Genomic DNA, 12,166 nt, shown 5'->3' on the forward strand with positions numbered 1-12,166 from the left:
CTGGGGCTCAGAAACTGTGCTTAGGGGGACAAAATGTAAAGAGGGGTTCAAACCCATCTTTTGAATTTCGAGCTCCCTGTACCAAGAAGGTATGTATGTATGTATGTACTTACGTATGGATGTATGGACAAGCAACTCCACATATAAAGAAGAGACTGGAGATGGTCAGAGGGAATCACGATGCTGCTATTGTTGTTGTGGCCAGACATTCAGTCCTGACAGCAAGTGCTATTGCCAATTTCACATGTGATACATGAGATAGCTCCTTCAGAAGAAGGCATGATATTTCAATACATCAATGGCTGACATTTCGTCGACGTGGGGTGTAGCATCCCTGAGGAGAAGCCAACCAACCGGCACAGTCTGTCATCCATATGTCAATATACAATTTCCTTTTTTCAAGGTGTGTGTGTGTGTGTGTGTGTGTGTGTGTGTGTGTGTGTGTGTGTGTGTGTGTGTGTGTGTGTGTGTGTGTGTGTGTGTGTGTGTGTGTGTGTGTGTGTGTGTGTGTGTGTGTGTGTGTGTGTGTGTGCGAGCATGCGCGTGTGTGTGTGTTAGTTACACAACTGGGAAATTTGTTGTGCAGTCGATCTCAATCCCTGCATCTTAAAAGACCAAACTGGGTTGTCCACCTGTGCGTGGAGATCACACAGCAAGGTAGGTTTTCAATGTTTTTGTTTTTCTACGATGTGATTGATATTCATGCACAGCCATGTTACTTGAAGCCACATCAGTGGCAACGGACAATCTTCTTGAAGGCGGCTCGGAAGTCGCGGTTAAAATACGCATATATGATCGGGTTTAGAAGCGAGTTTGAGTAGCCGAGCCAGTTGATAACCGCCTCCAGTCCTGGTGGTACATGACAGCTCTGACCACAGAAAGGGGTCGTCAGAGCCACCAGGAAGAAAGGTAACCAGCAAAAGATGAAGGTGCCCATGATGATACCCAAAGTTTTCACGGCTTTGCGTTCCCGAGCCAAAGCTGCCTTCTTGCGCGCCTCGCCACCACAGCCTAACTCTGGGGGACCAAGCAATGTGACTGGTTTGTGCACGAGTTTGTGAGGGTGTAACGGCGAGACCACCTCAAGAACTTGTACACTCGTCACCTCGCATGCCTGCTCCTCAGTTCGTTCGTTGTCCTCCCAGATACACACGGTGCCGTTGCAACACAGCTGCCTCTGCGGTAACGACCGCTCACTGCACTTGTTGTCCCCCTGATGCTTGTCCGCTGGGGTAGGCGTGAAAGTTGGTTCCGATATGGGCTTTATGTCTGCACGACGTACAGTGTGTCGAATTCGGAAACGCGCTGCCCTAAAGATTCGTCCGTAAAGCACCAGCATGAGCACCAGCGGAATGTAGAATGCCCCAAATGTTGAGTATATGGTGTAGCCATAGTCCTGGCTGATCCGACACGCGTCTGGGTCGGCACGGTCTGCAGGTGTGCGCCAGCCCAGCATGGGTGGGATTGAAATGGAGAATCCGACGAGCCAAGTGAGCGAGATCATGAGCGCAGCCCTGCGCGGCGTCCTTTTGCTCAAGTAGTCCACAGCGTTCGTGATCGCCCAGTAGCGGTCGAGCGCAATGGCGCACAGGTGCAAGATCGATGAGGTGCAGCAAAGGACATCGAGAGCGATGAATATGTCGCAAACGACCTGTCCGAGCGTCCAGCGACCGAGGACCTGGTAGAGTGACGCGATAGGCAACACTAGGACGGACACCAGCAAATCGGCGACAGCTAAAGACCCGATCAAGTAATTGGCCACGTTGTGCAAGGATCGTTCCAGGGTGACAGCGGCAACCACAAAGGCATTTCCGGCAACCGAGCATAGAATGAGTGCTCCTAAGCAGAGTGACGCAGACACTTCATAGTAGAGTGACCTCGGAGCTTGCGATGCATCTCCAGCATTCAGAGGAACCTCAAAGGTAGCGTTCACATTCCCAGTAGCCACATTCATTCCGCCGTCACATCTCGAAGTGCGCTCTTACAGTCGTATCGCTCGTCTTGTGCAGCCCCCAAAGTACGAGGCTCAGCGCAATTGTTCTGGCTTCGCATCCAGGTTGTGCATCGCGATACTTTTTTTTTCTTTCAGAGAGTGTGTCCTGCTGTAGAAAGCAACGAGCCGAAGATGCAAGGGGTGGGGACGACTCCCGGAGTGGCGACGAAGAGAAACAATTTTGGGGTTGGTTGGTTGCTTGGGGTGGTGGTGGTGGTGTTGGTGGTCGTGTGTCCACGAAAAAGGTCCACTGAAGATGCCAGCACGACCGGTGAGGCTTGTATCAGATTTCCCAAAGCGAAAGCGGATCGTTTTTTACAGCGAAAACAAAAGGAACGATATGACCTCAAGTGGAGGGCGATGCATCATTTGGACATGGGAGTTGGTGGGAGCTGTCCCCCTCTGCGAGATGCGAAAGTGGGTTTCAGGACGTGCAAGTTGGAAGGGGGAGGAGTGGAGGGGGGGGCTTTACTCTTAGATGAGGATTTAACTTAGTGGTCGGTGGTGTATTTCACACGACTTGCCAGGACCCCTGGACAGCATGCAAGGGAAACCACACAAAGAATGGGCAAGCAACACCGTTTATTGGATTAAAAGTGTAATAACAGATTCCTCATTATAAAATGATAAAATTCGTTTTCCAAACATCTACATTCAGATACGATTCGTCATTTCTTCACTACTCATAATGACCTCTTTCTCGCTGTTCATTTGAATGGTTCGTTGTTGCATGAAAACAGCTTCTTGGTCTCAGTCACAGTTACACCCCACTCGAAACCCACACTCAGGATTGTCCGGAATACCGAGAGCGAGTCCAGAATCAGAGATACTTCCAAAATGTATAATTAGCACTGAAGGTTGAACACGTGAACGGTTTAACAAAGGAAACTACCAGGTGTATGTCGAACACCTGAATGGTTGAACAAAGGAAGGTACCGGGTGTATGTCGAACACCTGAATGGTTTAATAAAGGAAGGTACCAGGTGTATGTCGAACACCTGAACGGTTTAACAAAGGAAGGTACCAGGTGTATGTCGAACACGTGAATGGTTTAACAAAGGAAGGTACCCGGTATATGTTGAACACGTGAACGGTTTAACAAAGGAAGGTACCGGGTATATGTCGAACACATGAATGGTTTAACAAAGGAAGGTACCCGGTATATGTTGAACACGTGAACGGTTTAACAAAGGAAGGTACCGGGTGTATGTCGAACACATGAATGGTTTAACAAAGGAAGGTACCGGGTATATGTCGAACACATGAACGGTTTAACAAAGGAAGGTACCAGGTATATGACAAACACATGAACGGTTTAACAAAGGAAGGTACCAGGTATAGGACAAACACGTGAATGGTTTAACAAAGGGAGTTACCCGGTATATGTCGAACACATGAACGGTTTAACAAAGGAAGGTACCAGGTATATGACAAACACGTGAATGGTTTAACAAAGGAAGTTACCCAGTATATGTCGAACACATGAACGGTTTAACAAAGGTAAGGTACCAGGTCTATGCCCATTGCACCATCGTTCATCTGACCGAGTTTCCTCAATTATTAAACATCTATAATTTCTTCATAAAGGTTATACCAACGAGGTTCTCACAATCATCCCAAACATGCCAAAACGTATAACTAGGAGTGCTTGTAAATAGTAAATGAAAACTTTAAATATTTTCTTACTTTTAATACAGTGCTCTGCCAGAATAAAACGAACACACTTTAATGATCACAAACTTAATTTTAACAATGTTATTGGAACACAATCAAATGGACGATGACAACTGCACTGTAAAAGTGAAATTATTTATTTGTTACGTCCGTCACCAAAGATGGACAGGGTTATGTTTTCACCCCTGTTTGACTGTCTGTGTTTGTCTGTCTGTTCGTTGCTTACGAAATCTTTAGATTTCGTAAGTATATTGATGACTTCCGTCCTCTGTTTGTGTGTTTGTGTGTTTGTTTGTAGGCACGATAACTCGAGAACGGAAGAAGCTACCAATGTCAAATTACACCACATGATTCAGGAGGGTGATGGCTAGCGCTGATTAGATTTTGGTCAAAGGTCAAGGTCACAGTGAGGTCAAATCTTCGATTTTTTGATGGTTTGGTACAGAATCATCGTATAAACTTCTGGTTTGCATCGCTACCTTCTCGAGAGACAGCTTTTATTAGACAAAGTCAGAAGTCAAGTTGACGATTTCGTAACTACCAGTCTATGACTGCTTGTTTGTGTGTTTGTTTGTCGGCACGATAACTCGAGAACGAAAGAAGCTACCAATGTCAAATTGCACCACGTGATTCAGGAGCGTGATGGCTCGCGCTGATTAGATTTTGGTCAAAATCGGTCAAAGGTCAAGGTCACAGTGAGGTCAAACATAATTCCGTAAATTCATGTGGAGAAATGGAGTATTTTTGCTTCGGTCGATGTTACGAGTTCGTTTTAACTTCGATTTTAATTTTGTCTTCGGTTTTTGCTCTCGCTTAGGACGCTTAACACTCGGTTGTCGAAATTCTGGTAAAAATCGGATGTTTTGGAGACGTTTTAAGATTGTATAAAAAATATTTCACTCGCCGTGTCACGGCTCGTCACGTGGTGCAGTGCGCTCGAGCAGACGCGTCGTTGAGTCACGTAAAGGTTTTGCGTGTGCGCGCTGACGGTGTTTTTGATAAAGAAGGTGTTTAAAAGTCATTTTTTATCCAAATAAAGATTATCGTCGCATGCCTGACTTGCTAAGCCATCGGATTATGTAAAGATTGTTGGTGGATGGCAGAATATTACGGTTTTGTGACTTTGATAAAATAATATTAAATAATTGCGTGGAGAAATGGAGATTTTTGCTTCGGTCGACGTTACGAGTTCGTTTTAACTCGGATCGCAATTCTGTTTTCACTTTTGGTAATGGCTAAGTATGCTTAACACTCGGTTGTCGAAATTCTGGTAAAAATCGGATGTTTTACGAGATTTATGTCGGGTGTCGTATCTGAGGCTTAACTGAAGATTATGCTAATGAGGGGGATTGTAACACACGGCATTACGCACTCGTTTTAAAGTCAATTTTAATCCTGTCTTCACATTTGGTTACGGTTAAGCATGCTTAACACTCGGTTGTCGAAATTCTGTTAAAAATCAGATGTTTTATGAGATTTATGTCGGGTGTCATATCTGAGGCTGAACCGAAGATTATGCTAATGAGGGGGATTGTAACACACGGCATTACACGCTCGTTTTAAAGTCAATTTCAATACTGTCTTCAATTTTGGTAACGGTTAAGTATGCTTAACACTCGGTTGTCGAAATTCTGTTAAAAATCAGATGTTTTATGAGATTTATGTCGGGTGTCATATCTGAGGCTGAACTGAAGATTATGCTAATGAGGGGGATTGTAACACATGGCATTACGCGCTCGTTTTAAAGTCAATTTCAATACTGTCTTCAATTTTGGTAACGGTTAAGTATGCTTAACACTCGGTTGTCGAAATTCTGGTAAAAATCGGATGTTTTATGAGTGGTTTGGTACAGAATCATCGTAGAAACTTCTGGTTTGCGTCGCTACCTTCTCTAGAGACAGCTTTTATTAGACAAGGTCAGAGGTCAAGTTGACGATTTTGTAAGTACCAGTCTATGACTGCTTGTTTGTTTGTCTGTTTGTCATGGATGACTCAAAAAAGTTATGGATTATTCTGAAGAAACTTGATAGTTTGGTTGGGTGTGTGACAAGGACGAATTGATCCCACTTTGGTGAAGATCGGGATCCCAATACGAGAATTTAAAAAACAATTTTTAAGTGATTCTTCACCATTGAGAGATCGGGCCAAAAAAACGATATATTACACGATATTTCATAAAGTTGTGCATGGATTATGACAAAATTAAGGTGGGTGAGTTGGGTCGGTGACAAGAACAAGCCAATTACATTTTGTTTCAGGTAAAGATCCAGATCCAGCCTACCAGTGGGCAAAAATGTGTACTGTTCAGCCTGGTGGAGGTATGCGTTCGACCGAGAGCCATTCTAGACAAGCAGATTTTGCATGTTGCCTTAGGGTATCTGGGAAGGGGGTTCAGGGTGGAGGGGAAGACCCCAATTCTCTTAGTGTAAATATAATTGTAACCACCACCCGGTGACAGCCAGTATTACAATTCGTCCACTTCTTATCTAAAGAAAGTTGAAACAACTGAATGATGTGCATTACGGTGATGTTGAAATCTGAATGAGAATCATTCCAAATTTCTGAAATGCTTCATTTCACTCATTTTAAGCGGAGGTTCAAACCAAAGCATGGGCTTCGCAGTAAAGCCGAAGTGACTTTTGCTCATGTCATGTATAAGCAGCAAAAATGGTTGATGAGGATGATGTCAGCTGACTTCCAAGCAGATGGAAGATGACCTGGGGCAAATGATGGAGTCAGCAAAGCAGAATGTGAAGTACAACATGATGTCTTACATTATGATATATGTTCAGAAATGGTTCAATCGTATACATATACAGTATATTAATCTTGATTTATCCAACCGTTAACTGAACGTTTCGATCAGCAACACAAAACAACCACAAATCGACCAATGACCTTTCTCAAGAGTAAATAAATAATTATAAATCCCACTCATATCAATGTAAAAAGGGGGTGGACACAGAGCCGGGCCCAACAATCAATGCAGTTCTGGAACGAGACGCGTGAAATATTAATTAAATGTGTTAATTGAAATTGGTATATTAAATCAAACAAACCGTGTGTGTGTGTGTGTGTGTGTGTGTGTGTGTGTGTGTGTGTGTGTGTGTGTGTGTGTGTGTGTGTGTGTGTGTGTGTGTGTGTGTGTGTGTGTGTGTGTGTGTGTGTGTGTGTGTGTGTGTGTGTGTGTGTGTGTGTGTGTGTGTGTGTATATATATATACCCTGTCTCTCGCCACCCCATCACACCACAAGAACCCATGTAGCGTTGTTTGAAGTGTGAACCACGAACTGAAGAGACGATACTACATTGGCGCCCGCAGGTTCATTGCTTTATTGGAGTGCAGCATCGATTTCGATTCATATTCCAGCATTCAGTGAAGTTTATATGAAACATCACCACGATTCATTAGGTTGAGATCACAAAACAACAGATTGAGGTGTGTGTGTGTGTGTGTGTGTGTGTGTGTGTGTGTGTGTGTGTGTGTGTGTGTGTGTGTGTGTGTGTGTGTGTGTGTGTGTGTGTGTGTGTGTGTGTGTAGGAAGGGGGGAAAACACATTGTTGAGGTGATTGTAAAGCACAACAATTCAACGAAATCAATGTAACACAAACAAACACGATTGCAACACTTGCTTGAGGTACTACAGTAGACTAGGTGTAAGTCGGCAGCGTGTAACTCGTCACTTCGCCTAAGTCGGCAGCGTCAAAAGTCCCGAATTTATCTCATGTTAAATCCCTTTGAATAAAGGGTCATCCCTCTGTAAGTCGTCATCTCTAAGTCGTCACTTCGTCTAAGTCGTCAGATGTTGTCCATTCCCACGTAATGGAAACTCAAGTAAATTACCACTCCTAACTCATCACACGGAACTGCTGCCTCGTGAGAAGCCCGATTTCATGGAATCGTGATGCTCGCTCATTGGTTTACACCGCCAGTGATAGGCTATTTATAACTGCATACACACGTTGATCGCACTGCAGGCAGGACAATGGCGACTAAGCGTAAGCTTACAACTAAAACCTACCAAGAAAAATACGACATTATCCAGTTTTGTGAGGCAAATCCACTGATGAAGAAAACAGACATAGCTGAGAAGTTCGACATCAAACGGCAGACATTGAACGATATCTTGAAGAATAAGGGCAAGATATTTGGACAAGTGGAGAAGATCGTGAGGCCGGTGGGAAGTGTGAAATGCGTGAAATGTGTGTCCTTTGAAGATGTCGATGACATGCTCATCATCTGGTTTCGGCAAATGTCGGCTCAGCCAAATATTCGGTTTCGGCCGATTCGGCCGATACTGTCTTTCGGTGGAGGATTGCCCAGCCAACATCATGGAATACAATGACCGGTTTGAATCCTTTCTCATGCACCAGATGCCCAAGAGTTTGAGGCAGACAAACATAACGGATTACTTCGCGAAGAAGTAAAGGATCGATCGAGCTTAGTGTTGAAGTCTGATCATGGTTTTATCTTGGCTTGTTTTGTACATTACCGCACTCACTTACACATAGGCATTGAGTGGTAATCATCACCACGATGACTGTGTGTCATGTAATTTGTCACCATACCATCACCGATGGTATACGAGTTGTCTTACAGAGTTGTTCATTATCTTTACTTTTGATAAACTGATTCATGAATTCCATCTTTGCTTGATCACTTTCCAACTCACCAACTCACCCCCACCTATGCCCCGAGGATTGTGTTTTCCTTTTGGTACAATAGCCGGCTCTCACACATATGTGTCCAGGTCACGCGTGACTTCATCCTTCACCCCCACAGTCATCATGAATGTTCGCATACGCGTAAGTCGTCACATTTCTAAGTCGTCACTTTTTTCTCGGTCCCGATGGTGACGACTTACGCCTAGTCTACTGTAGTTGTGATGTAAAACAATTAAACTAAACTGATGTATTACAAACAACCATGAATGTAATGGCCTGAGCCACTGGAACAATTGTGACTTGGTGTTAGAAAAGAGTGGGGCGAGCAGAATGGGAGTGACTTCCAGGCCAACGGGAGTGGGCATCTGAGGGTTTTAGAGGAACCACCGGTGTGGGGATGAATATGATGCAACAATGTAAATCAATGTCAATCCAAACTGGGTACCGTGTTATTGTTGCGGGGCCGGGTATCGGAGGCGAGCACGACCGCTAGAGGGAGCAGTAGAGTCGGCTCCACCGAACACACCAGAACTGAGATCGCGCCTTTTGGATAAGTCCCAAAGGCACGGGTCCCTTACTGGACCATGAATCGCCAATAATTCGACCGCGTGGGGTAGGGTCAATTGCCAAACTTCAATATACCTAATTACCCACGCGGACAAAGCTACCGGGGAATTTCACACCCTCGACGGACCTCGAGCGGAACGAGCCGTTACCGAGCCCAAACCGTGTGTAACCCGAGCGGAGATTACCAAGGCCCGTCGGACCAAATGAACAATTTGCCGGCCCGAACGGCCTTGGTATTACTCAACACAAATCGTGCCAAGCCAATGAAAGAAACAGAAACGAGCTGAAACATTTAACAAAAGGGATATTTATTTATAATGGGGCAGGGGAGCACGCAAGAAGGCAGAGTTAACCGAATACTGAAGGAATAGCAATTTATGTACAAGCACTTATGCAATTTTACTTAATAGATTGGCGCCATAAACACACATACACACACACACACACGTACACCCAAAAAGAAACGGACCCGTCACGTCTTTATTGGAGGCCTCTACCTCGAGGAAAGGCGAGCTGGAGGTCAGAGCCTATTCTTGGACCTTCCCGCCTTGTGTGGTCTTCGACGATCCGGTGTGGCAGGACTCGACCCCGCCACGCAATGCCACTCCAAGCCCAGGCAGGCGATCCTCGTGGGACAGGCCCGCAGGCACACAGGCCACAAGAGAAGACGCTCTGTTGGTGGGACCCCAAGAAGGCGACGACTGGCTTCAGAAGACCATCAGACATCCGAAGACCAGAAGACAACTCTCAACAACACTGGTGTGGCCCACGCTCGCTTCTCTTATCCCACCCTCGCACTCCCTCATTGGGAGAGAGAACGTTCTATGCCCATATTTGGAGCCAAGCCAGAATGAAACGCTTGTGCCCATATTTGGAGCCAAGCCAGAACGAAACGCTTGTGCCCATATTTGGAGCCAAGCCAGAGCGAAACGCTTGTGCCCATATTTGGAGCCAAGCCAGAGCGAAACGCTTGTGCCCATATTTGGAGTCGAGCCAGAGCGAAATGCTTGTGCCCATATTTGGAGTCGAGCCAGAGCGAAACGCTTGTGCCCATATTTGGGGCGAAGCCAGAACGAAACGCTTGTGCCCATATTTGGGGCGAAGCCAGCACACCAACGTCCAGAGAAGCCCCGCCTAGCACACTGGACTCCGCCCACGTACGTGCTGACACGCACGCGTGCAATGGTGCCGGTGGATGATGGTGGAAGGAAACGAGGGCAGGTGTCGTTGTTGTTGTTGTTGTTGTTGTTGTTGTTGTTGTTGGTAATTTAAATCCTAACTATCAAAATAACTCACAGCGCATGTACAATTAATCACTCATTAAACATAGGACGGGACCCTACCGAGAAACACATACCGATATAACTGATCTATAGAACCTGGCTGTTGTGTGCAGTAAGCTTCCAAGTTCGCAACACTATATCCTGGGTAATACAAGTTGATGACACAATGGAGTATCCCTGGTGCATTTCCACATGAGTGGGCCAAACGCCTGTGGCAAGTCAACCACCTTCTCCATGAGTGATGCAACGGTTTCGTCCACATGCCATGCCTTCGAAATCCATCTTCTGCCTTTATTGGGGGGGGGGGGGTCACACCCAAAATGCTGATGCTGTCCCATCGTGAAACATAGTGGAACAAAGGAGTTGAGGTGTGCAATCAGCCTGTCATTTAGTAGTTTAACCTGGCGGGGGTTACTGGAAAACCACATGCATCGTGGAGTTCCTGGGGAAGTTCGGAGGACAGAGAGTAGAGGGGGGAATGCTTGAGAATAAACAGTAGAAAAGAGAGACACCACCACCTGCATGCAATGTGAGAGCAACAGACCTTGTGACTTACTGAAGTTCTGCCTTATCGTGGGAGATTCCAATAATGTTGAGAGCTTAAGACTCCATTGAATCCAGCAGAGACAGACGTGATGCTGGAGTGCCAGCATATAAGGTACAACAGTAATCCATTGGGCTATGGACAAAGGCCTTGTAAATATGTGAGGAGCTCTGATTTTCCAAGAAAAGATGTGGATCGATGGAGGATACTTAGTCTGTGGCTGGCTTTGAAAGCCAACTTTGCTATGTGGTTGGCCCATCCCTCTCCTTTCCACAGATATCCTCATGTGTCTATTCCCCACTGTTTTGTGCTTCCCTCTCCCATCCCTCTTGTCTTCTGCTCCCCTTGTTATACGTTATGTGTGTCAGCTCTTATACGAGCCTTGAATATATATATATATATATATATATATATATATATATATATATATATATATATATATATATATATATATATAATATTCCATGCATCAAACCAGAGTCTAATCAATTCCAGATTGATCTAGATCAACTCATCTGCAGTTTGCCGAGTAATGAGAGGGGGTACTGCATAACACAATGCAGAATAATTGCAAAAAAACAAGAAGAGAAGGTTTTCCAGAACTCCACTGGGAAAGGGGACAACAGGGTTCTATTTGTAGCAATAAATCATGATTGGAGGAAGTCAGAAATCCAGGAATGAAAGCAACATCACATGCTCTATGTAGAGAGTTTCACAAACAAAGCAGGATGCCAGCCTTTGTCAAATATCTGAGATACTTTGATTGAAATTTAGGGCCCTCAATGATTGCTAAGAGTGGAGTGAAGCATGGCCAGTGTTGAGTGATCGGGACAGAATCCAAACTGATGCTTAGAGATCAGGCAGTTTGAAAACAGTAAAAGTGACATCAGCAGCAATGATGGATTTCATGACTTTGCTTGTAATTGGAAGTCAGCTCACAGGCCTGTAGTTGATAGGATCTATTCTTGCACCCTTCTTGTAGATGGAAGTGTGATTTGCTGATTTACAGGCCAATGGGAGGTGGCCAAAAGAGGTCAGACTGAATAGAGAAGACAAAAAGGAAACAAGAATGGCAAAGGGGGGACTTGAGAACTTGGGCATTGATGCCATCTGGACCTGTCACTGACGAATGCTGCCAAACGAATGCCACAACCATAAAGGTGGTCCATTTTTGTTGTGTTTGTGTTGCAGATATGCTTGTGTTGGCTGCATGGTGGTGGGCTTGAGATCCTAGGATTTTGAGTTCAAATCCCCTTTGGCTCTTGAATTAATACTAGGTGGGGTTGACTCTGCCTGTCATCCTTCTGAGGTCGGCAAAATGAGTGCCAGCTTGCTGGTGTCCTGTGCTGGAGTGGTGACCCATCCAGGATTGTACTCAATAGCCAAAGAGATTGCTTAGGCAGCACCAATGCAATGCACAGAGTATGGTCCCAATGGATGG

The 12,166-nt window shown here is 45.2% G+C and overlaps 1 protein-coding gene across 1 annotated transcript; it reads right to left on the reverse strand.

Annotated features, from left to right (window-relative positions):
- Positions 1-420: 420 nt before the first annotated feature.
- On the reverse strand, positions 421-2,158 carry LOC147017520 (5-hydroxytryptamine receptor 1A-alpha-like). Its single transcript, XM_085847940.1, has one exon. The coding sequence runs from the start codon at positions 1,952-1,954 to the stop codon at positions 731-733; it is 1,224 nt and encodes a 407-aa protein (XP_085704066.1). The 5' UTR covers positions 1,955-2,158; the 3' UTR covers positions 421-730.
- Between the last annotated feature and the right edge of the window lie 10,008 nt (positions 2,159-12,166).

The sequence above is a fragment of the Eptatretus burgeri genome, chromosome 11, assembly GCF_056783735.1.
Source record: "Eptatretus burgeri isolate ZD-2024b chromosome 11, Ebu_testis_v1, whole genome shotgun sequence".
In the NCBI taxonomy this organism is placed as follows: Eukaryota; Metazoa; Chordata; class Myxini; order Myxiniformes; family Myxinidae; genus Eptatretus; species Eptatretus burgeri.